The 26097-nt window shown below is 49.9% G+C and overlaps 1 protein-coding gene across 1 annotated transcript in view; it reads right to left on the bottom strand.

Annotated features, from left to right (window-relative positions):
- Positions 1-26097, bottom strand: part of LOC144671543 (glutamate receptor ionotropic, kainate 5-like) — a 484710-nt gene that overhangs the window by 93770 nt on the left and 364843 nt on the right. The window contains exon 18 of the mRNA XM_078533496.1: positions 23739-23867. Coding sequence (XP_078389622.1) covers positions 23739-23867 — 129 coding nt within the window. The remainder of the gene's footprint in view (positions 1-23738; positions 23868-26097) is intronic.

Raw genomic sequence — 26097 nt, 5'->3', positions numbered from 1 at the left:
GGACTCTCTGTTTAGGGTCTGGACTCTCTGTTTAGGGTCTGGACTCTCTGTTTAGGGTCTGGACTCTCTGTTTAGGGTCTGGACTCTCTGTTTAGGGTCTGGACTCTCTGTTTAGGGTCTGGACTCTGTGTTTAGGGTCTGGACTCTGTGTTTAGGGTCTGGACTCTGTGTTTAGGGTCTGGACTCTGTGTTTAGGGTCTGGGCTCTGTGTTTAGGGTCTGGACTCTGTGTTTAGGGTCTGGACTCTGTGTTTAGGGTCTGGACTCTGTGTTTAGGGTCTGGACTCTGTGTTTAGGGTCTGGACTCTGTGTTTAGGGTCTGGACTCTGTGTTTAGGGTCTGGACTCTGTGGTTAGGGTATGGACTCTTTGTTTAGGGTCTGAACTCTGTGTTTAGGGTCTGAACACTGTGCTTAGGATCTGGATTCAGAGTTTGCGAAATGGACTCTGTGATTAGGATATAGAATCTGTGTTCAGGACCTGGACTCTTGGTACATGTTCAATCCCTGTGTTTAGGGTCTGGACTCTGTGTTTGGGGTCTGGACTCTGTGTTTGGGGTCTGGACCATGTGCTTGGGGTTTGGACACATGTTTGGCATATGGACCCTGTGTTTAGGATCTTGATACTCTGTTTAGGATCTGGATTCTCTTTAGCATCAGGCTCCATGTTTAGGGTCTGAAATCTGTGTTTAGAGTCTGGACTCAATGTTTAAGGTCTGGACTCAATGTTTAAGGTCTGGACTCAATGTTTAAGGTCTGGACTCAATGTTTAAGGTCTGGACTCAATGTTAAAGGTCTGGACTCAATGTTTAAGGTCTGGACTCCGTGTTTGGGATCTGGACTCCGTGTTTTGGATCTGGACTCCGTGTTTGGGATCTGGAACCGTGTTTGGGATCTGGACTCTGTGTTTGGGATCTGGACTCTGTGTTTAGGATCTGGACTCTGTGTTTAGGATCCGGCTCTGTGTTTAGGGTCTGGGCTCTGTGTTTAGGATCGGGCTCTGTGTTTAGGGTCTGGGCTCTGCGTTTCGGGTCTGGACTCTGCGTTTAGGGTCTGGACTCTGCGTTTCGTGTCTGGACCCTGTGTTTAGGGTCTGGACCCTGTGTTTAGGGTCTGGACCCTGTGTTAAGGGTCTGGAAACTGTGTTTAGGGTCTGGACTCTGTGTTTAGGGTCTGGACCCTGTGTTTAGGGTTTGGACTCTTTGTTTAGGGTCTGGACTCTTTGTTTAGGTTCTGGACTCTGTGTTTAGGGTCTGGACCCTGTGTTTAGGGTTTGGACTCTTTGTTTAGGGTCTGGACTCTGTGTTTAGGGTCTGGACTCTGTGTTTAGGGTTTGGACTCTTTGTTTAGGGTCTGGACTCTTTGTTTAGGTTCTGGACTCTTTGTTTAGGTTCTGGACTCTTTGTTTAGGGTCTGGACCCTGTGTTTAGGGTCTGGATTCTTTGTTTAGGGTCTGAACACTGTGTTTAGGATCTGGATTCAGTGTTTGTGAACTGGACTCTGTGATTAGGATATAGAATCTGTGTTCAGGACCTGGACTGTTTGGACATGTTCAATCCCTGTGTTTGGCTCCTGGCTCTCTGTTTAGGATCTGGACTCTGTGTTTAGGGTCTGGACTATGTGTTTAGGGTCTGGACTCTGTGTTTAGGGTCTGGACTCTGTGTTTAGGGTCTGGACTCTGTGTTTAGGGTCTGGACTCTGTGGTTAGGGTATGGACTCTTTGTTTAGGGTCTGAACTCTGTGTTTAGGGTCTGAACACTGTGCTTAGGATCTGGATTCAGAGTTTGCGAAATGGACTCTGTGATTAGGATATAGAATCTGTGTTCAGGACCTGGACTCTTTGTACATGTTCAATCCCTGTGTTTGGGTACTGGCTCTCTGTTTAGGATCTGGACTCTGTGTTTGGGGTCTGGACTCTGTGTTTGGGGTCTGGACTCTGTGTTTGGGGTCTGGACTCTGTGTTTGGGGTCTGGACTCTGTGTTTGGGGTCTGGACTCTGTGTTTGGGGTCTGGACTCTGTGTTTGGGGTCTGGACTCTGTGTTTGGGGTCTGGACTCTGTGTTTGGGGTCTGGACTCTGTGTTTGGGGTCTGGACCATGTGCTTGGGGTTTGGACACATGTTTGGCATATGGACCCTGTGTTTAGGATCTTGATACTCTGTTTAGGATCTGGATTCTCTTTAGCATCAGGCTCCATGTTTAGGGTCTGAAATCTGTGTTTAGAGTCTGGACTCAATGTTTAAGGTCTGGACTCAATGTTTAAGGTCTGGACTCAATGTTTAAGGTCTGGACTCAATGTTTAAGGTCTGGACTCAATGTTTAAGGTCTGGACTCAATGTTTAAGGTCTGGACTCCGTGTTTGGGATCTGGACTCCGTGTTTTGGATCTGGACTCCGTGTTTGGGATCTGGAACCGTGTTTGGGATCTGGACTCTGTGTTTGGGATCTGGACTCTGTGTTTAGGATCTGGACTCTGTGTTTAGGATCCGGCTCTGTGTTTAGGGTCTGGGCTCTGTGTTTAGGATCGGGCTCTGTGTTTAGGGTCTGGGCTCTGCGTTTCGGGTCTGGACTCTGCGTTTAGGGTCTGGACTCTGCGTTTCGTGTCTGGACCCTGTGTTTAGGGTCTGGACCCTGTGTTTAGGGTCTGGACCCTGTGTTAAGGGTCTGGAAACTGTGTTTAGGGTCTGGACTCTGTGTTTAGGGTCTGGACCCTGTGTTTAGGGTTTGGACTCTTTGTTTAGGGTCTGGACTCTTTGTTTAGGTTCTGGACTCTGTGTTTAGGGTCTGGACTCTGTGTTTAGGGTCTGGACCCTGTGTTTACGGTTTGGACTCTTTGTTTAGGGTCTGGACTCTGTGTTTAGGGTTTGGACTCTTTGTTTAGGGTCTGGACTCTTTGTTTAGGTTCTGGACTCTTTGTTTAGGTTCTGGACTCTTTGTTTAGGGTCTGGACCCTGTGTTTAGGGTCTGGATTCTTTGTTTAGGGTCTGAACACTGTGTTTAGGATCTGGATTCAGTGTTTGTGAACTGGACTCTGTGATTAGGATATAGAATCTGTGTTCAGGACCTGGACTGTTTGGACATGTTCAATCCCTGTGTTTGGCTCCTGGCTCTCTGTTTAGGATCTGGACTCTGTGTTTAGGGTCTGGACTATGTGTTTAGGGTCTGGACTCTGTGTTTGGGATCTGTACTCTGTGTTTGGGATCTGTACTCTGTGTTTAGTGTCTGGACTCAATGTTTAGACTCTGGACTCAATGTTTAGAGTCTGGACTCAATGTTTACAGTCTGGACTCAATGTTTACGGTGTGGAATCAATGTGTTGGGTCTGTAATCTGTGATCAGGGTCTGGACCATGTTTTTAGATTCTGGACCCTGTGTTTATGGTCCCGACTCCGTGCATAGGGTCTGGACTCCGTGCTTAGGGTCTGGACTCCGTGCTTAGGGTCTGGACTCCGTGCTTAGGGTCTGGACTCCGTGCTTAGGGTCTGGACTCCGTGCTCAGGGTCTGGACTCCGTGCTCAGGGTCTGGACACCGTGCTTAGGGTCTGGACTCCGTGCTTAGGGTCTGGACTCCGTGCTTAGGGTCTGGACTCCGTGCTTAGGGTCTGGACTCCGTGCTTAGGGTCTGGACCCCCTGCTTAGGATCTGGACTCCCTGCTTAGGGTCTGGACTCCCTGCTTAGGATCTGGACTCTGTGTTTAGGATCTGGACTCTGTGTTTAGGATCTGGACTCTGTGTTTCGGGTCTGGTCTCTGTCTCTTGGGTCTGGACTCTGTCTTTTGGGTCTGGACTCTGTCTTTTGGGTCTGGACTCTGTCTTTTGGGTCTGGACTCTGTCTTTTGGTTCTGGACTCTCTCTTCTGGGTCTGGACTCTGTCTTTTGGGTCTGGACTCTGTCTTTTGGGTCTGGACTCTGTCTTTTGGTTCTGGACTCTCTCTTCTGGGTCTGGACTCTGTTTTTGTGGGTCTGGAATCTTTGCTTAGGATCTGGACTCTGTGTTTAGGATCTGGGCTCTGTGTTTAGGATCGGGGCTCTGTGTTTATGGTCTGGGCTCTGTGTTTAGGGTCTGGGCTCTGTGTTTAGGGTCTGGACTCTGTGTTTAGGGTCTGGGCTCTGTGTTTAGGGTCTGGACTCTGTGTTTAGGGTCTGGACTCTCGGTTTAGGGTCTGGACTCTCTGTTTAGGGTCTGGAGTCTCTGTTTAGGGTCTGGACTCTCTGTTTAGGGTCTGGACTCTGTGTTTAGGGTCTGGACTCTGTGTTTAGGGTCTGGACTCTGTGTTTAGGGTCTGGACTCTGTGTTTAGGGTCTGGACTCTGTGGTTAGGGTATGGACTCTTTGTTTAGGGTATGGTCTCTCTGCTTAGGGTCTGAACACTGTGGTTAGGATCTGGATTCAGTGTTTGTGAACTGGACTCTGTGATTAGGGTATAGAATCTGTGTTCAGGACCTGGACTGTTTGTACATGTTCAATCCCTGTGTTTGGGTCCTGGCTCTCTTTTCAGGATCTGGACTCTGTGCTTGGGGTCTGGACTCTGTGTTTGGGGTCGGGACACGTGTTTGGCATATGGACTCTGTGCTTATGATCTTGATTCTCTGTTTAGGATCAGGATTTTCTTTAGCATCAGGCTCCATGTTTAGGGTCTGAAATCTGTGTTTAGAGTCTGGACTCAATGTTTAAGGTCTGGACTCAATGTGTAAGGTCTGGACTCAATGTGTAAGGTCTGGACTCAATGTGTAAGGTCTGGACTCAATGTTTAAGGTCTGCACTCCGTGTGTTGGGTCTTGAAAATGTGATTAGGGTCTGGACCCTGTTTTTAGATTCTGGACCCTGTGTTTATGGTCTGGACTCCATGTTTAGGGTCTGTAATCTGTGTTTAGAGTCTAGACTCAATGTTTAGAGTCTGGACTCAATGTTTAAGGTCTGGACTCAATGTTTAAGGTCTGGACTCCGTGTGTTAGGTCTGTAATCTGTGATTAGGGTCCTGACTCCGTGCATAGGGTCTGGATTCCGTGCTTAGGGTCTGGATTCCGTGCTTAGGGTCTGGACTCCGTGCTTTGGGTGTGGATTCCGTGCTTAGGGTCTGGACTCCGTGCTTAGGGTCTGGAATCCGTGCTTAGGGTCTGGACGCCGTGCTTAGGGTCTGGACCCCGTGCTTACGGTCTGGACTCCGTGCTTAGGGTCTGGACTCCGTGCTTAGGGTCTGGACTCCGTGTTTAGGTTTCTGGACTCCGTGTTTAGTGTCTGGACTCCGTGCTTAGGGTCTGGACTCCGTGCTTAGGGTCTGGACTCCGTGCTTAGGGTCTGGACTCCTTGCTTAGGGTCTGGACTCCTTGCTTTGGGTCTGGACTCCTTGCTTAGGGTCTGGACTCCGTGTTTAGGGTCTGGATTCCGTGCTTAGGGTCTGGATTCCGTGCTTAGGGTCTGGACTCCGTGCTTAGGGTGTGGATTCCGTGCTTAGGGTCTGGACTCCGTGCTTAGGGTCTGGACTCCGTGCTTAGGGTCTGGACGCCGTGCTTAGGGTCTGGACCCCGTGCTTACGGTCTGGACTCCGTGCTTAGGGTCTGGACTCCGTGCTTAGGTTCTGGACTCCATGTTTAGGGTCTGGACTCCATGTTTAGTGTCTGGACTCCGTGCTTAGGGTCTGGACTCCGTGCTTAGTGTCTGGACTCCTTGCATAGGGTCTGGACTTCGTGCTTAGGGTCTGGACTCCGTGCTTAGGGTCTGGACTCCTTGCTTTGGGTCTGGACTCCTTGCTTTGGGTCTGGACTCCGTGTTTAGGGTCTGGACTCCGTGCTTAGGGTCTGGACTCCGTGCTTAGGGTCTGGACTCCGTGCTTAGGGTCTGGACTCCGTGCTTAGGGTCTGGATTCTGTGTTTAGGGTCTGGATTCTGTGTTTAGGGTCTGGACTCCTTGCTTAGGGTCTGGACTCCGTTCTTAGGGTCTGGACTCTGTGTTTAGGGTCTGGACTCCTTGCTTAGGGTCTGGACTCCGTGTTTAGGGTCTGGACTCCGTGCTTAGGGTCTGGACCCCGTGCTTAGTGTCTGGACCCCGTGCTTGGTGTCTGGACCCCGTGCTTAGGGTCTGGAGCCCGTGCTTAGGGTCTGGACCCCGTGCTTAGGGTCTGGACTCCGTGCTTAGGGTCTGGACTCCATGCTTAGGGTCTGGACTCCGTGCTTAGCGTCTGGACCCTGTGTTTAGGGTCTGGACCCTGTGTTTAGGGTCTGAACTCTGTGTTTAGGGTCTGAACACTGTGCTTAGGATCTGGATTCAGAGTTTGCGAAATGGACTCTGTGATTAGGATATAGAATCTGTGTTCAGGACCTGGACTCTTTGTACATGTTCAATCCCTGTGTTTGGGTACTGGCTCTCTGTTTAGGATCTGGACTCTGTGTTTGGGGTCTGGACTCTGTGTTTGGGGTCTGGACTCTGTGTTTGGGGTCTGGACTCTGTGTTTGGGGTCTGGACTCTGTGTTTGGGGTCTGGACTCTGTGTTTGGGGTCTGGACTCTGTGTTTGGGGTCTGGACCATGTGCTTGGGGTTTGGACACATGTTTGGCATATGGACCCTGTGTTTAGGATCTTGATACTCTGTTTAGGATCTGGATTCTCTTTAGCATCAGGCTCCATGTTTAGGGTCTGAAATCTGTGTTTAGAGTCTGGACTCAATGTTTAAGGTCTGGACTCAATGTTTAAGGTCTGGACTCAATGTTTAAGGTCTGGACTCAATGTTTAAGGTCTGGACTCAATGTTTAAGGTCTGGACTCCGTGTTTAAGGTCTGGACTCCGTGTTTGGGATCTGGACTCCGTGTTTTGGATCTGGACTCCGTGTTTTGGATCTGGACTCCGTGTTTGGGATCTGGAACCGTGTTTGGGATCTGGAACCGTGTTTGGGATCTGGACTCTGTGTTTGGGATCTGGACTCTTTGTTTAGGATCTGGACTCTGTGTTTAGGATCGGGACTCTGTGTTTAGGATCGGGCTCTGTGTTTAGGGTCTGGGCTCTGTGTTTAGGATCGGGCTCTGTGTTTAGGGTCTGGGCTCTGTGTTTAGGGCCTGGACTCTGAGTTTAGGGCCTGGACTCTGAGTTTAGGGCCTGGACTCCGTGTTTAGGGTCTGGACTCCGTGTTTAGGGTCTGGACTCCGTGCTTAGGGTCTGGACTCCGTGCTTAGGGTCTGGACTCCGTGCTTAGGGTCGGGACTCCGTGCTTAGGGTCGGGACTCCGTGCTTAGGGTCTGGACTCCGTGCTTAGGGTGTGGACTCCGTGCTTAGGGTCTGGACTCCGTGCTTAGGGTCGGGACTCCGTGCTTAGGGTCGGGACTCCGTGCTTAGGGTCGGGACTCCGTGCTTAGGGTCTGGACTCCGTGCTTAGGTTCTGGACTCCGTGCTTAGGGTCTGGACTCCGTGCTTAGGGTCTGGACTCCCTGCTTAGGATCTGGAATCTGTGCTTAGGATCTGGACTCTGTGTTTTGGATCTGGACTCTGTGTTTAGGATCTGGACTCTGTGTGTAGGGTCTGGACTTGTGTGTAGGGTCTGGACATGTGTGTAGGGTCTGGACATGTGTGTAGGGTCTGGACTTGTGTGTAGGGTCTGGACCCTGTGCTTATGGTCTGGACTCTGTGCTTAGGGTCTGGACTTTTTGCTTAGGGTCTGGACTCTGTTCTCAGGGTGTGGACTCTGTGCTTAGGGTCTGGACTCTGTGCTCAGGGTCTGGCCTCTGTGTTTAGGGTCTGGATTCAGTGTTTAGTGTCTGTATTCAGTGTTTGGGAACTGGACTCTGTGATGAGGATCTAGACTCGATGTTCTGGAACTGGACTCTTTGTACGTGTTCAAACTCTGTGTTTGGGTCCTGGCCCTCTGTTTAGGATCTGGACTCTTTGTTTAGGACCTGGATTCTGATTTTAAGATCTGGACTCTGTGTTTAGGGTCTGGACTCTGTGTTTTGGATCTGGACTCTGTGTTTAGAGTCTGGGCTCTGTGTGTAGGGTTTGGACTCTGTGTGCAGGGTTTGGACTCTGTGTGTAGGGTTTGGACTCTGTGTGTAGGGTTTGGATTCTGTGTGTAGGGCTTGGACTCTGTGTGTAGGGTCTGGATTCTGTGTGTAGGGCTTGGACTCTGTGTGTAGGGTTTGGACTGTGTGTAGGGTTTGGCTTCTGTGTGTAGGGTTTGGCTTCTGTGTGTAGGGTTTGGACTCTGTGTGTAGGGTTTGGACTCTGTGTGTAGGGCTTGGACTCTGTGTGTAGGGTCTGGACTCTGTGTATGGAGTTTGGACTCTGTGTCTAGGGTCTGGACTTTGTGTTTAATATCTCAACTCTGTGCTTAGGATCTGGATTCTGTGTTTAGGATCTGGGCTCTGTGTTTCGGGTCTGGACTCTGTGGTTCGGGTCTTGGCTCTGTGTTTCGGTTCTGGACTCTGTGCTTAGGATCTGGGCTCTGTGTTTCGGGTCTGGGCTCTGTGTTTCGGGTCTGGGCTCTGTGTTTCGGGTCTGGACTCTGTGTTTCGGGTTTGGGCTCTGTGCTTAGTGTCGGGACTCTGTGCTTAGTGTCGGGACTCTGTGCTTAGTGTCGGGACTCTGTGCTTAGTGTCGGGACTCTGTGCTTAGTGTCGGGACTCTGTGCTTAGTGTCGGGACTCTGTGCTTAGTGTCGGGACTCTGTGCTTAGTGTCGGGACTCTGTGCTTAGTGTCGGGACTCTGTGCTTAGTGTCGGGACTCTGTGCTTAGTGTCTGGACTCTGTGCTTAGGGTCTGGACTCTGTGTTTAGGGACTGTGCTTAGGGTCTGGACTCCGTGTTTGGGATCTGGACTCCGTGTTTTGGATCTGGACTCCGTGTTTGGGATCTGGAACCGTGTTTGGGATCTGGACTCTGTGTTTGGGATCTGGACTCTGTGTTTAGGATCGGGACTCTCTGTTTAGGATCGGGACTCTGTGTTTAGGATCGGGCTCTGTGTTTAGGGTCTGGGCTCTGTGTTTAGGATCGGGCTCTGTGTTTAGGGTCTGGGCTCTGTGTTTAGGGCCTGGACTCTGAGTTTAGGGCCTGGACTCTGAGTTTAGGGCCTGGACTCTGAGTTTAGGGCCTGGACTCTGTGTTTAGGATCTGGACTCTGTGTTTAGGGTCTGGACTCTGTGTTTAGGGTCTGGACTCTGTGTTTAGGGTCTGGACTCCGTGTTTAGGGTCTGGACTCCGTGCTTAGGGTCGGGACTCCGTGCTTAGGGTCGGGACTCCGTGCTTAGGGTCTGGACTCCGTGCTTAGGGTCTGGACTCCGTGCTTAGGGTCGGGACTCCGTGCTTAGGGTCGGGACTACGTGCTTAGGGTCGGGACTCCGTGCTTAGGGTCGGGACTCCGTGCTTAGGGTCTGGACTCCGTGCTTAGGTTCTGGACTCCGTGCTTAGGGTCTGGACTCCGTGCTTAGGTTCTGGACTCCGTGCTTAGGGTCTGGACTCCGTGCTTAGGGTCTGGACTCCCTGCTTAGGATCTGGACTCTGTGTTTAGGATCTGGACTCTGTGTGTAGGGTCTGGACTTGTGTGTAGGGTCTGGACCCTGTGCTTATGGTCTGGACTCTGTGCTTAGGTTCTGGACTCTGTGCTTAGGGTCTGGACTCTGTTCTCAGGGTGTGGACTCTGTGCTTAGGGTCTGGCCTCTGTGTTTAGGGTCTGGATTCAGTGTTTAGGGTCTGGATTCAGTGTTTGGGAACTGGACTCTGTGATGAGGATCTAGACTCGGTGTTCTGGAACTGGACTCTTTGTACGTGTTCAAACTCTGTGTTTGGGTCCTGGCCCTCTGTTTAGGATCTGGACTCTTTGTTTAGGACCTGGATTCTGATTTTAAGATCTGGACTCTGTGTTTAGGGTCTGGACTCTGTGTTTTGGATCTGGACTCTGTGTTTAGAGTCTGGGCTCTGTGTGTAGGGTTTGGACTCTGTGTGTAGGGTTTGGACTCTGTGTGTAGGGTTTGGATTCTGTGTGTAGGGTTTGGCTTCTGTGTGTAGGGTTTGGACTCTGTGTGTAGGGTTTGGATTCTGTGTGTAGGGCTTGGACTCTGTGTGTAGGGTCTGGACTCTGTGTATGGAGTTTGGACTCTGTGTCTAGGGTCTGGACTTTGTGTTTAATATCTCAACTCTGTGCTTAGGATCTGGACTCTGTGTTTAGGATCTGGGCTCTGTGTTTCGGGTCTGGACTCTGTGGTTCGGGTCTTGGCTCTGTGTTTCGGTTCTGGACTCTGTGCTTAGGATCTGGGCTCTGTGTTTCGGGTCTGGGCTCTGTGTTTCGGGTCTGGGCTCTGTGTTTCGGGTCTGGGCTCTGTGTTTCGGGTCTGGGCTCTGTGTTTCGGGTCTGGGCTCTGTGTTTCGGGTCTGGGCTCTGTGTTTCGGGTCTGGACTCTGTGTTTCGGGTTTGGGCTCTGTGCTTAGTGTCGGGACTCTGTGCTTAGTGTCGGGACTCTGTGCTTAGTGTCGGGACTCTGTGCTTAGTGTCGGGACTCTGTGCTTAGTGTCGGGACTCTGTGCTTAGTGTCGGGACTCTGTGCTTAGGGTCTGGACTCTGTGCTTAGGGTCTGGACTCTGTGTTTAGGGACTGTGCTTAGGGTCTGGACTCCGTGTTTGGGATCTGGACTCCGTGTTTTGGATCTGGACTCCGTGTTTGGGATCTGGACTCTGTGTTTGGGATCTGGACTCTGTGTTTCGGATCGGGACTCTCTGTTTAGGATCGGGACTCTGTGTTTAGGATCGGGCTCTGTGTTTAGGGTCTGGGCTCTGTGTTTAGGATCGGGCTCTGTGTTTAGGGTCTGGGCTCTGTGTTTAGGGCCTGGACTCTGAGTTTAGGGCCTGGACTCTGAGTTTAGGGCCTGGACTCTCTGTTTAGGGCCTGGACTCTGTGTTTAGGGTCTGGACTCTGTGTTTAGGGTCTGGACTCTGTGTTTAGGGTCTGGACTCTGTGTTTAGGGTCTGGACTCTGTGTTTAGGGTCTGGACTCTGTGTTTAGGGTCTGGACTCTGTGTTTAGGGTCTGGACTCTTTGTTTAGGGTCTGGACTCTTTGTTTAGGGTCTGGACTCTTTGTTTAGGGTCTGGACTCTTTGTTTAGGGTCTGGACCCTGTGTTTAGGGTCTGGATTCTTTGTTTAGGGTCTGAACACTGTGTTTAGGATCTGGATTCAGTGTTTGGGAACTGGACTCTGTGATTAGGATATAGAATCTGTGTTCAGGACCTGGACTGTTTGTATATGTTCAATCCCTGTGTTTGGGTCCTGGCTCTCTGTTTAGGATCTGGACTCTGTGTTTAGGGTCTGGACTATGTGTTTAGGGTCTGGACTCTGTGTTTGGGATCTGTACTCTGTGTTTGGGGTCTGGAATCTGTGTTTAGTGTCTGGACTCAATGTTTAGACTCTGGACTCAATGTTTACGGTCTGGACTCAATGTTTACGGTGTGGAATCAATGTGTTGGGTCTGTCATCTGTGATTAGGGTCTGGACCATGTTTTTAGATTCTGGACCCTGTGTTTATGGTCTGGACTCCGTGCATAGGGTCTGGACTCCGTGCTTAGGGTCTGGACTCCGTGCTTAGGGTCTGGACTCCGTGCTTAGGGTCTGGACTCCGTGCTTAGGGTCTGGACTCCGTGCTTAGGGTCTGGACTCCGTGCTTAGGGTCTGGACTCCGTGCTTAGGGTCTGGTCTCCGTGCTTAGGGTCTGGACTCCGTGCTTAGGGTCGGGACTCCGTGCTTAGGGTCGGGACTCCGTGCTTAGGGTCGGGACTCCGTGCTTAGGGTCGGGACTCCGTGCTTAGGGTCGGGACTCCGTGCTTAGGGTCGGGACTCCGTGCCTAGGGTCGGGACTCCGTGCTTAGGGTCGGGACTCCGTGCTTAGGGTCGGGACTCCGTGCTTAGGTTCTGGACTCCGTGCTTAGGTTCTGGACTCCGTGCTTAGGGTCTGGACTCTGTGTTTAGGATCTGGACTCTGTGTTTAGGATCTGGACTCTGTGCTTAGGATCTGGACTCTGTGCTTAGGATCTGGACTCTGTGCTTAGGATCTGGACTCTGTGCTTAGGATCTGGACTCTGTGTTTTGGATCTGGACTCTGTGTTTAGGATCTGGATTCAGTGTTTGGGAACTGGACTCTGTGATGAGGATCTAGACTCGGTGTTCTGGAACTGGACTCTTTGTACGTGTTCAAACTCTGTGTTTGGGTCCTGGCCCTCTGTTTAGGATCTGGACTCTTTGTTTAGGACCTGGATTCTGATTTTAAGATCTGGACTCTGTGTTTAGGGTCTGGACTCTGTGTTTTGGATCTGGACTCTGTGTGTAGGGTTTGGACTCTGTGTGTAGGGTTTGGACTCTGTGTGTAGGGTTTGGACTCTGTGTGTAGGGTCTGGACTCTGTGTGTAGGGTCTGGACTCTGTGTATGGAGTTTGGACTCTGTGTCTAGGATCTGGGCTCTGTGTTTAGGATCTGGGCTCTGTGTTTCGGGTCTGGACTCTGTGGTTCGGGTCTGGGCTCTGTGCTTCGGGTCTGGGCTCTGTGTTTCGGGTCTGGGCTCTGTGTTTCGGGTCTGGGCTCTGTGTTTCGGGTCTGGGCTCTGTGTTTCGGGTCTGGGCTCTGTGTTTCGGGTCTGGGCTCTGTGTTTCGGGTCTGGGCTCTGTGTTTCGGGTCTGGGCTCTGTGTTTCGGGTCTGGGCTCTGTGTTTCGGGTCTGGGCTCTGTGCTTAGTGTCGGGACTCTGTGCTTAGTGTCGGGACTCTGTGCTTAGTGTCGGGACTCTGTGCTTAGTGTCGGGACTCTGTGCTTAGTGTCGGGACTCTGTGCTTAGTGTCGGGACTCTGTGCTTAGTGTCGGGACTCTGTGCTTAGTGTCGGGACTCTGTGCTTAGTGTCGGGACTCTGTGCTTAGTGTCGGGACTCTGTGCTTAGTGTCGGGACTCTGTGCTTAGTGTCGGGACTCTGTGCTTAGTGTCGGGACTCTGTGCTTAGTGTCGGGACTCTGTGCTTAGTGTCGGGACTCTGTGCTTAGGGTCTGGACTCTGTGTTTAGGGTCTGGACTCTGTGTTTAGGGTATTGATCTGTGTTTCGGAACTGGACTCTTTGTTTAGGGTCTGGTCTCTCTGCTTAGGGTCTGAACACTGTGCTTAGGATCAGGATTCAGTGTTTGTGAAATGGACTCTGTGATTAGGATATAGAATCTGTGTTCAGGACCTGGACTGTTTGTACATGTTCAATCCCTGTGTTTGGGTCCTGGCTCTCTGTTTAGGATCTGGACTCTGTGTTTAGGGTCTGGACTATGTGTTTAGGGTAGGGACTCAATGTTTAGAGTCTGGACTCAATGTTTATGGTCTGGACTCAATGTTTACGGTCTGGACTCAATGTTTACGGTGTGGAATCAATGTGTTGGGTCTGTAATCTGTGATTAGGGTCTGGACCATGTTTTTAGATTCTGGACCTTGTGCTTCGGGTCTGGACTCCGTGCTTAGGGTCTGGACTCCGTGCTTAGGGTCTGGACTCCGTGCTTAGGGTCTGGACTCCGTGCTTAGGGTCTGGACTCCGTGTTTAGGATCTGGACTCTGTGTTTAGGATCTGGACTCTGTGTTTAGGATCTGGACTCTGTGTTTAGGATCTGGACTCTGTGTTTAGGATCTGGACTCTGTGCTTAGGATCTGGACTTGTGCTTAGGATCTGGACTCTGTGTTTAGGATCTGGACTCTGTGTTTAGGGTCTGGACTCTGTGCTTAGGATCTGGACTTGTGCTTAGGATCTGGACTCTGTGTTTAGGATCTGTAATCTGTGTTTAGGATCTGTAATCTGTGTTTAGGATCTGGACTCTGTGTTTAGGGTCTGGGCTCTGTGTGTAGGGTTTGGACTCTGTGTGTAGGGTCTGGACTTGTGTGTAGGGTCTGGACTTGTGTGTAGGGTCTGGAACCTGTGCTTAGGGTCTGGACTCTGTGCTTAGGGTCTGGACTCTGTGCTTAGGGTCTGGACTCTGTGCTTAGGGTCTGGACTCTGTGCTTAGGGTGTGGACTCTGTGCTTAGGGTCTGGACTCTGTGCTCAGGGTCTGGCCTCTGTGTTTAGGGTCTGGCCTCTGTGTTTAGGGTCTGGATTCAGTGTTTGGGAACTGGACTCTGTGATGAGGATCTAGACTCGGTGTTCTGGAACTGGACTCTTTGTACGTGTTCAACCTCTGTGTTTGGGTCCTGGCCCTCTGTTTAGGATCTGGACTCTTTGTTTAGGACCTGGATTCTGATTTTAAGATCTGGTCTCTGTGTTTAGGGTCTGGACTCTGTGTTTTGGATCTGGACTCTGTGTTTAGAGTCTGGGCTCTGTGTGTAGGGTCTGGACTCTGTATGGAGTTTGGACTCTGTGTTTCGGGTCTGGACTATGTGTTTCGGGTCTGGACTCTGTGTTTAGGATCTGGACTCTGTGTTTAGGATCTGGACTCTGTGTTTAGGGTCTGGACTCTCTGCTTAGGGTGTGAACACTGTGCGGAGGATCTGGATTCAGTGTTTGTGAACTGGACTCTGTGATTAGGATATAGAATCTGTGTTCAGGACCTGGACTGTTTGTATATGTTCAATCCCTGTGTTTGGGTCCTGGCTCTCTGTTTAGGATCTGGACTCTGTGTTTAGGGTCTGGACTATGTGTTTAGGGTCTGGACTCTGTGTTTGGGATCTGTACTCTGTGTTTGGGGTCTGGAATCTGTGTTTAGTGTCTGGACTCAATGTTTAGACTCTGGACTCAATGTTTACGGTCTGGACTCAATGTTTACGGTGTGGAATCAATGTGTTGGGTCTGTCATCTGTGATTAGGGTCTGGACCATGTTTTTAGATTCTGGACCCTGTGTTTATGGTCTGGACTCCGTGCATAGGGTCTGGACTCCGTGCTTAGGGTCTGGACTCCGTGCTTAGGGTCTGGACTCCGTGCTTAGGGTCTGGACTCCGTGCTTAGGGTCTGGACTCCGTGCTTAGGGTCTGGACTCCGTGCTTAGGGTCTGGACTCCGTGCTTAGGGTCTGGACTCCGTGCTTAGGGTCTGGACTCCGTGCTTAGGGTCTGGTCTCCGTGCTTAGGGTCTGGACTCCGTGCTTAGGGTCGGGACTCCGTGCTTAGGGTCGGGACTCCGTGCTTAGGGTCGGGACTCCGTGCTTAGGGTCGGGACTCCGTGCTTAGGGTCGGGACTCCGTGCTTAGGGTCGGGTCTCCGTGCCTAGGGTCGGGACTCCGTGCTTAGGGTCGGGACTCCGTGCTTAGGGTCGGGACTCCGTGCTTAGGTTCTGGACTCCGTGCTTAGGTTCTGGACTCCCTGCTTAGGGTCTGGACTCTGTGTTTAGGATCTGGACTCTGTGTTTAGGATCTGGACTCTGTGCTTAGGATCTGGACTCTGTGCTTAGGATCTGGACTCTGTGCTTAGGATCTGGACTCTGTGTTTTGGATCTGGACTCTGTGTTTTGGATCTGGACTCTGTGTTTAGGATCTGGATTCAGTGTTTGGGAACTGGACTCTGTGATGAGGATCTAGACTCGGTGTTCTGGAACTGGACTCTTTGTACGTGTTCAAACTCTGTGTTTGGGTCCTGGCCCTCTGTTTAGGATCTGGACTCTTTGTTTAGGACCTGGATTCTGATTTTAAGATCTGGACTCTGTGTTTAGGGTCTGGACTCTGTGTTTTGGATCTGGACTCTGTGTTTAGAGTCTGGGCTCTGTGTGTAGGGTTTGGACTCTGTGTGTAGGGTTTGGACTCTGTGTGTAGGGTTTGGACTCTGTGTGTAGGGTTTGGACTCTGTGTGTAGGGTTTGGACTCTGTGTGTAGGGTTTGGACTCTGTGTGTAGGGTCTGGACTCTGTGTGTAGGGTCTGGACTCTGTGTATGGAGTTTGGACTCTGTGTCTAGGATCTGGGCTCTGTGTTTAGGATCTGGGCTCTGTGTTTCGGGTCTGGACTCTGTGGTTCGGGTCTGGGCTCTGTGCTTCGGGTCTGGGCTCTGTGTTTCGGGTCTGGGCTCTGTGTTTCGGGTCTGGGCTCTGTGTTTCGGGTCTGGGCTCTGTGTTTCGGGTCTGGGCTCTGTGTTTCGGGTCTGGGCTCTGTGTTTCGGGTCTGGGCTCTGTGTTTCGGGTCTGGACTCTGTGTTTCGGGTCTGGGCTCTGTGCTTAGTGTCGGGACTCTGTGCTTAGTGTCGGGACTCTGTGCTTAGTGTCGGGACTCTGTGCTTAGTGTCGGGACTCTGTGCTTAGTGTCGGGACTCTGTGCTTAGTGTCGGGACTCTGTGCTTAGTGTCGGGACTCTGTGCTTAGTGTCGGGACTCTGTGCTTAGTGTCGGGACTCTGTGCTTAGTGTCGGGACTCTGTGCTTAGTGTCGGGACTCTGTGCTTAGTGTCGGGACTCTGTGCTTAGTGTCGGGACTCTGTGCTTAGTGTCGGGACTCTGTGCTTAGTGTCGGGACTCTGTGCTTAGTGTCGGGACTCTGTGCTTAGGGTCTGGACTCTGTGTTTAGGGTCTGGACTCTGTGTTTAGGGTATTGATCTGTGTTTCGGAACTGGACTCTTTGTTTAGGGTCTGGTCTCTCTGCTTAGGGTCTGAACACTGTGCTTAGGATCAGGATTCAGTGTTTGTGAAATGGACTCTGTGATTAGGATATAGAATCTGTGTTCAGGACCTGGACTGTTTGTACATGTTCAATCCCTGTGTTTGGGTCCTGGCTCTCTGTTTAGGATCTGGACTCTGTGTTTAGGGTCTGGACTATGTGTTTAGGGTAGGGACTCAATGTTTAGAGTCTGGACTCAATGTTTATGGTCTGGACTCAATGTTTACGGTCTGGACTCAATGTTTACGGTGTGGAATCAATGTGTTGGGTCTGTAATCTGTGATTAGGGTCTGGACCATGTTTTTAGATTCTGGACCTTGTGCTTCGGGTCTGGACTCCGTGCTTAGGGTCTGGACTCCGTGCTTAGGGTCTGGACTCCGTGCTTAGGGTCTGGACTCCGTGCTTAGGGTCTGGACTCCGTGTTTAGGATCTGGACTCTGTGTTTAGGATCTGGACTCTGTGTTTAGGATCTGGACTCTGTGTTTAGGATCTGGACTCTGTGTTTAGGATCTGGACTCTGTGCTTAGGATCTGGACTTGTGCTTAGGATCTGGACTCTGTGTTTAGGATCTGTAATCTGTGTTTAGGATCTGGACTCTGTGTTTAGGGTCTGGACTCTGTGCTTAGGATCTGGACTTGTGCTTAGGATCTGGACTCTGTGTTTAGGATCTGTAATCTGTGTTTAGGATCTGTAATCTGTGTTTAGGATCTGGACTCTGTGTTTAGGGTCTGGACTCTGTGTTTTGGATCTGGACTCTGTGTTTAGGGTCTGGACTCTGTGTTTTGGATCTGGACTCTGTGTTTAGAGTCTGGGCTCTGTGTGTAGGGTCTGGACTCTGTATGGAGTTTGGACTCTGTGTTTCGGGTCTGGACTATGTGTTTCGGGTCTGGACTCTGTGTTTAGGATCTGGACTCTGTGTTTAGGATCTGGACTCTGTGTTTAGGGTCTGGACTCTCTGCTTAGGGTGTGAACACTGTGCGTAGGATCTGGATTCAGTGTTTGTGAACTGGACTCTGTGATTAGGACATGGAATCTGTGTTCAGGACCTGGCCTGTTTGTCCGTGTTCAATCCCTGTGTTTGGGTCCTGGCCCTCTTTTTAGGGTCTGGACTCTGTGTTTGGGGTCTGGACTCTGTGTTTGGGGTCTGGACTCTGTGTTTGGGGTCTGGACTCTGTGTTTGGGGTCTGGACTCTGTGTTTGGGGTCTGGACTCTGTGTTTGGGGTCTGGACTCTGTGTTTGGGGTCTGGACTCTGTGTTTGGGGTCTGGACTCTGTGTTTGGGGTCTGGACTCTGTGTTTGGGGTCTGGACTCTGTGTTTGGGGTCTGGACTCTGTGTTTGGGGTCTGGACTCTGTGTTTGGGGTCTGGACTCTGTGTTTGGGGTCTGGACTCTGTGTTTGGGGTCTGGACTCTGTGTTTGGGGTCTGGACTCTGTGTTTGGGGTCTGGACTCTGTGTTTGGGGTCTGGACTCGGTGTTCTGGAACTGGACTCTTTGTACGTGTTCAATCTCTGTGTTTGGGTCCTGGCCCTCTGTTTTGGATCTGGACTCTTTGTTTAGGACCTGGACTCTGTCTTTCGAATCTTGGCTCTGTGTTTAGGATCTGGATACTGTGTTTCGAATATGGACCCTGTCTTCGGGATTTGGCTCTCTGTGTTCGAGGTCTGGAATCTGTGTTCGGGGTCTGGAATCTGTGTTTAGAACCTGGACTCTGTGTTCAGATCTGGTCTCTGTGTTTGGGATCTGGAATCTGTGTTTTTGGATCTGGAATCTATGTTTGGGATCTGGAATGTGTGTTTAGGGACTGGACACCGTGGTTAGGGTCTGCTCTCTGTGTTTAGCGTCTGGACACCGTGTTTATGGCCTGGACTCCGTGTTTACGGTCTGGATTCCGTATTTAGAGTCAGGACTCTGTTTTTGGGATCTGGACTCGGTGTTTATTGTCTGAACTCGGTGTTTGGGATCATAACTCCGTGTTTTGGATCTAAACTCAGTGTCGGAGATCTGCACTATGTGTTTGATATCTGGAGTTTGTGTTTAGGATCTGGAATATGTTTGAGATCTGGCTCCATGTTCAGGATCTGGACTCTGAGTATGGGATCTGGGCTCTTTGTTTGGGATCTTGACTCTGTTTGGGCTATGATCTCTGTTTTCGGGATCTGGAAATAGTGTTTAGGATCTGGGCTCTGTGTGTAGATTTTGGACTCTGTGTGTAGGGACTTGACTCTGTGTTTAGGGTCTGGACTCTGTGTTTAACGTCTGGACTCTGTGTGTAGGGTTTGGACTCTGTGTTTCGGGTCTGGACTCTGTGTTTAGGCTCTGGACTCTGTGTTTAGGCTCTGGACTCTGTGTTTAGGCTCTGGACTCTGTGTTTAGGCTCTGGACTCTGTGTTTAGGCTCTGGACTCTGTGTTTGGGATCTGGACTCTGTGTTTGGGATCTGGACTCTGTGTTTGGGATCTGGACTCTGTGTTTGGGATCTGGACTCTGTGTTTGGGATCTGGACTCTGTGTTTGGGATCTGGACTCTGTGTTTGGGATCTGGACTCTGTGTTTTGGATCTGGACTCTGTATTTATGATCTGGACTCTGTGTTTGTGATCTGGACTCCGTGTTTGTGATCTGGACTCCGTGTTTGGGATCTGGACTCTGTGTTTGGGATCTGGACTCTGTGTTTGGGATCTGGACTCTGTGTTTGGGATCTGGACTCTGTGTTTGGGATCTGGACTCTGTGTTTGGGATCTGGACTCTGTGTTTGGGATCTGGACTCTGTGTTTGGGATCTGGACTCCGTGTTTGGGATCTGGACTCCGTGTTTGGGATCTGGACTCCGTGTTTGGGATCTGGACTCCGTGTTTGGGATCTGGACTCCGTGTTTGGGATCTGGACTCTGTGTTTGGGATCTGGACTCTGTGTTTGGGATCTGGACTCTGTGTTTGGGATCTGGACTCTGTGTTTGGGATCTGGACTCTGTGTTTGGGATCTGGACTCTGTGTTTGGGATCTGGACTCTGTGTTTGGGATCTGGACTCTGTGTTTGGGATCTGGACTCTATGTTTGGGATCAGGACTCTGTGTTTGGGATCTGGACCATGGTGTGTTGCCTCCCTGGTGCCAGGATCCAGGATGTCACCAAATGGCTGCAGGGCATCCTGAAGGGGAAGGGTGATCAGCCAGAGGTCATGGTACATGTTGGTACCAATGATATAGGTAGAAAGAGGGATGAGTTCTTGCATCAAGAATTCATGCAGTTAGGCAATAGACTAAAAAGCAAGACCTATCGGGTTGTCATCTCTGGATTCCTCCCAGTGCCACGTGCTATCAAGCTCAGAAGTAGGAGAATAGCGCAGATGTATACGTGGCTTAAAAGTTGGTGCAGGAGGGAGGGTTGTAGATTCCTGTATCACTGGGACTGTTTCTGGGGAAGGTGGGACTTGTACAAGTAGGACAGTCTACATCTCAACCAGAGCGGGACTAACATCCTTGTGGGCGGGTTTGCTAGTGCTGTTGGGAGGAGTTTAAACTAATTCGGCAGGGGGAGGGGACACAGAATGTTAGCAGAATAGGGACACATCATAATACAGTAAAACAATCAAGTCAGAGGGTGTGCAGCTTCAATAAGCTTCAGGGGAGTAAGGCAAGGCTGAATGGCCTCTACTTTAATGCCAGGAGTATTACAGGTAAAACGGATGAGTTAATGGTGAGGATTGACATGTGGAATTGTGATATAGTAGCCATTAAAGAGACGTGGTTGAGGGAGGGGCAGGATTGGCAGCTCAACATTCTGGGATATAGAATCTTCAGGCGAGACAGGGGAGGGGGTAAAAGAGGAGGACGCGTTGCATTATTAGTTAAGGAGTCAGTAACTGCAGTAAGGAGAGATGATATCTTGGAGGGGGCATCGAATGAAGCTTTGTGGGTAGAGCTTAGGAATAAAAAAGGGGGCAGCCACATTGTTAGGTGTTTATCATAGACCTCCAGATAGTCAGCAGGAAATTGAGGAGCAAATATGTGCACAATTTGTGGAGGTGTGTAAAAACAATAACAACAGGGTAATTATATTGGATTGTTTCAATTTTCCCAACATTAATTGGGACAGACAGAGTGTTAAGGGCTTGGATGGAGTGGATTTATTGAAATGTGTACAGGAGAACTTTTTAGATCAATATGTAGAGGGTCCAACAAGGGATGGCACAGTGCTGGACCTAATTCTGGGGAATGAAGACAGACAGGTGGCTGAGGTGGTGGTGGGGGAGCATTTTAGTGATAGCGACCACAACATGGTACAGTTTAAGTTTGTTATGGACAAAGAAATCGACAATTTGCAAAAAATGTTTTGGATTGGGGGAGAGTGGATTTTAGTAAAATAAGGCAGGATCTGGCCAAGGGAGACTGAGAACAGCAACATGTGGGAAAATCTACAGAGGAACAGTGGGGGGCGTTCAAAAAGGAAATGGGGAGGGTACAGACTCAACATGTTCCCTCTAGGGTGATAGGAAGGAGTAACAAGCCCAGAGAACCATGGATAGCCTGAGATATTCAGGTTACAATGAGAAGGAAAAGAGAGGATTTTAGCAGGTACAAGGGAAGCAAATCAGCGGAGGCATTAGTGGAGTACAGAAAGTGCAAGGTGGAGCTTAAGAAAGCAATTAGGAGAGCAAAGAGGGGATATGAGAAAGCTCTGGCTGGTAAAAGTAGGGAAAATCCCAAGATATTCTATCAGTATATCAATGGGAAGAGGATAACCAGGGAAAGAGTAGAGCCCATTAGGGACCAAGGGGGCAATCTATGTGTGGAGCCAGAGGACATCGGTAGAGTGTTGAATGAATACTTCACATCCGTCTTCACCCAAGAGAATGAGGATGAAGGTATGGAACTCGGGGAGAGAGACTGCGAGGTTCTTAAGCAAATTGATACAGGGAGTGACAAGGTATTGGAGGTGTTGGCAGGCTTAAAAGTGGACAAATCTCCTGGTCTGGATGATTTGTGTCCCAGACTGCTGAGGGAGGCAAGGGAGGAGATCGCAGGGGCTCTGACCCAAATTTTTAATTCCTCTCTGGCCACGGGGGAGGTGCCAGAGGACTGGAGAACAGCGAATGTGGTTCCGCTATTTAAGAAGGGGTGGTGAGATAAGCCAGGGAACCACAGGCCAGTGAGTCTCACGTCAGTGGTAAGGAAACTATTGGAGAAAATTCTGAAGGAGAGAATCTATCTCCATTTCGAGAGGCAAGGTTTGATCAGGGATAGTCAGCATGGCTTTGTCAGAGGGAGGTCACGCCTAACAAATTTGATTGAATTTCATGAGGAGGTGACCAGGTGTGTAGATGAGGGTAGTGTAGTTGATGTAGTTTATATGGATTTCAGCAAAGCCTTTGACAAGGTCCCACATAGGAGACTTATAAAGAAGGCAAAAGCACATGGGATACAGGGTAATTCGATAAGGCGGGTTCAAAATGTTCTTAGTTGTAGGAGGCAGAGGGTGATGACAGAAGGATGCTTTAGTGACTGGAAGCCAGTGTCCAGTGGCGTACCACAGGGATCTGTGCTGGGTCCCCTATTATTCATTATTTATATAAACGACATAGATGACTATGTGGGGGTTAGGATTAGTAAGTTTGTGGATGACACAAAGATTGGCCGGATGGTTAACAGTGAGGTTGAGTTTCTTTGGCTACAGGAAGATATAGACGGGATGGTCAAATGGGCAGATGAGTGGCAGATGGAATTTAACCCTGAAAAGTGTGAGCTGATACACTTTGGAAGGAGTAATTTGACAAGGAAGTATTCAATGAACGGCATGACACTAGGAGGTTCTGAGGAACAAAGGGACCTTGGTGTGTGTGTCCATAGATCTCTGAAGGCAGAGGGGCATGTTAGTGGGGTGGTGAAAAAGGCATATGGGATACTTGACTTTATCAATCGAGGCATAGATAACAAAAGTAAGGAGGTCATGTTGGAGTTGTATAGAACCTTGGTGAGGCCACAGCTGGAGTACTGTGTGCAGTTCTGGTCACCACATTATAGGAAGGATGTGATTGCACTGGAGGGGGTGCAGAGGAGATTCACCAGGATGTTGCCTGGGTTGAAACATTTAAGTTATGAAGAGAGGTTGGATAGACTTGGGTTGTTTTTCTTGGAGCAGAGAAGACTGAGGGACTGAGTACCTGGATGAGCACTTGGCACCTCATAACATTCAAGGCTATGGGCCAAGTGCTGGTAAATGGGATTAGGTAGGTAGGTCAGGTGTTTCTCACGTGTTGGTGCAGACTCGATGGACCGAAGGGCCTCTTCTGCACTGCGATTCTGTGATTCTGTGATCTGGAATCTGTGTTTAGTGTCCGGACTCTGTGTTTAGTGTCCGGACTCTGTGTTCGGCGTCCGGACTCTGTGTTCGGCGTCCGGACTCTGTGTTCGGCGTCCGGACTCTGTGTTCGGCGTCCGGACTCTGTGTTCGGCGTCCGGACTCTGTGTTCGGCGTCCGGACTCTGTGTTCGGTGTCCGGACTCGGTGTTCGGTGTCCGGACTCGGTGTTCGGTGTCCGGACTCGGTGTTTAGGTTCTGGACTGTGTTTAGCGTCTGGACTGTGTTTAGCGTCTGGACTTTGTGTTTTGGGTCAGGAATCTATTTGGAATTTGGACACTGTGTTGAGGATCTGGATTCTGAATTAATGATCTGGACCAATTGTGATCTGGTCTCTGTGTTTGGGATCTGGTCTCAGTGTTTTGGATCTGATCTCTGTGTTTAGGAACTGGACTCTGTTTTGGATCTGGACTCTGTGTTTAGGAACTGGACTCTGTGTTTTGGATCTGGTCTCTGTGTTTTGGATCTGGTCTCTGTGTTTGGGATCTGGTCTCTGTGTTTGGGATCTGGACTCTGTGTTTGGGATCTGGACTCTGTGTTTGGGATCTGGACTCTGTGTTTGGGATCTGGACTCTGTGTTTGGGATCTGGACTCTGTGTTTGGGATCTGGACTCTGTGTTTGGGATCTGGACTCTGTGTTTGGGATCTGGACTCTGTGTTTGGGATCTGGACTCTGTGTTTGGGATCTGGACTCTGTGTTTGGGATCTGGACTCTGTGTTTGGGATCTGGACTCTGTGTTTGGGATCTGGACTCTGTGTTTGGGATCTGGACTCTGTGTTTGGGATCTGGACTCTGTGTGTAGGTTCCAGAATCTGTTATTGCACTGTGCGATCTCTTTCTTACCTTTTGCCCTGTGATCCTCTTCTTTTGGACACTTGCCTCCCTCCCACCACTTCCTTTTCAGGATTTCTAGTCGATTATTCTCTTGGAGTTGGAGGATAGCAAGTGTAATCTCATCTCGGAATGGTGAACCTAGGAAGACAGATGGAGAATTTTCAAAATACACCAGAGATCAGCTCAGGAACTACACAAAGCCCTGGGATAGGCAGACAGACACACACTCACACACAGGCTAACACACGCATACACTCACACAAATACACACACACACAGAAAAACACACACACAAATAACACACACATGCACTCACAGGCACACACATGTACAAACACACAATCACATGCATACAGACACACACACACGCATACAGACACACAGGCACACAAACACACAAATTCACATACAGATGCACACACACAGAAATCACACATGCAATCACACATAGACACAAACACACACACACAGGCACACATGCACAAACTCAGACTCACACACACAAGTGCACAGACACACACACACACACATGCACAGACACACACAGGCACGCATGCACAAACACGTGCACAAACTCAGACTCACACACAGACACAAGCACACACATGTACACACACACAGATGCACACAGACAGTCACACACTGACACTCACAAACACACTCAGGCATATGCACAGGCACACCTGCACACAGATGCACAAATTTGTGCTCAAACTCAGACTCTCACACACAGACACAGATACACACATGTACACAGACACATACAAACACATACATTCACACTCACACAGGCACACACACACTCACGCTCACACACAGGCAAACATGCACAAACGTGTGCACAAACTCAGACTCACACACGCAGACATGGACAAAAACAAACACACACACTCTCACACACATCTCACACACAAACACATCACAGGCACATACTTGTGCACACACATGTGCATGCACACACTCATGTGCACACACAGACTCAGGCACATGCACACACAGACACTCATAAAACAGGCACACACATACACACTCTCACACTCATACATGCGCACAAACACACACACTCATACGTACAGGCACACCTACACACACATGCACAAACGTGTGCCCACACACAGATACAGAAACACACACAATCACACACACACGCTCACATGCACAATCACACACTTGCACAGATACACACACATGCACACATACTCACAAATATACACTAACGCACACACACTAACACTCACACATTCAAACACGTGCACGCACACTCACAGACATTCACACACAGGCGCACACACACACAGACACACAGGCATACACACACACAGGCACACATGCACAAACATGTGCACAAACTCAGGCTCACATGCACAGACACATGCACATAGACACACACGCAGACACAAAATGTCACACGGACACACACACACAAATCACACATACAATCACACACAGACACTCACCAGATCCACACACACATAGACACGCAGGCACACACATGTACAAACACACAATCACACACATGCACACACACACTCAGGCACATGCGTACACACATGCATACAGACACACACACACAGACACTCACTCACAGGCACACCTGCACATGCATGCACAGACATGTGCCCAAACTCAGATTCACACACACATTCACAGACACACACACACTTTCACATTCACACATGCACACAGACACACACATACATGTACAAAGAAACATAAACACATACAGACACACGCACAGGCACACAGATACACGCACACTAAAAGTAACACAAGCACACATGTGCGCGCACACACACAGACACACACACAGCGACACACACACACGCATTCAGGCACACATGCACAAACGTTTGCACAAACTCAGGTGCGCACACACACAGACAGTCACACTCTCACACACGCACATAGACACAAAGACGCACACACACGCACACAGACACATGCACAGACACACACACGCATATCAACACATGCACACACAAAAAGTCACACAGACACAAACACACACACAAACAAATCACACATACAATCACACATAGACAGACAGACACTCACGCAGGTACACACACCTGAACACACAAACACACATAGTCACACAAACTAATCACACATAGACACTCACACAGATACACACACACACATACAGACACACACATGGACACACTAATACACACATGCACAAACACACTCAGGCACATGTGCACACACATGCACACAGATGCACACACACAGACACTCGCACACAGGCACACACAGAGACACTCTCACACTCACACATGCACACACACACAGGCACACCTGCACACGCATGCACAAACATGTGCCCAACTCAGACTCACACAAACACAGTCACAGACACACACACACA

This window comes from Cetorhinus maximus, chromosome 33 (genome assembly GCF_964194155.1).
Source record: "Cetorhinus maximus chromosome 33, sCetMax3.hap1.1, whole genome shotgun sequence".
Lineage (NCBI taxonomy): Eukaryota > Metazoa > Chordata > Chondrichthyes > Lamniformes > Cetorhinidae > Cetorhinus > Cetorhinus maximus.
This window is presented reverse-complemented; position numbering and strand designations above follow the sequence as displayed.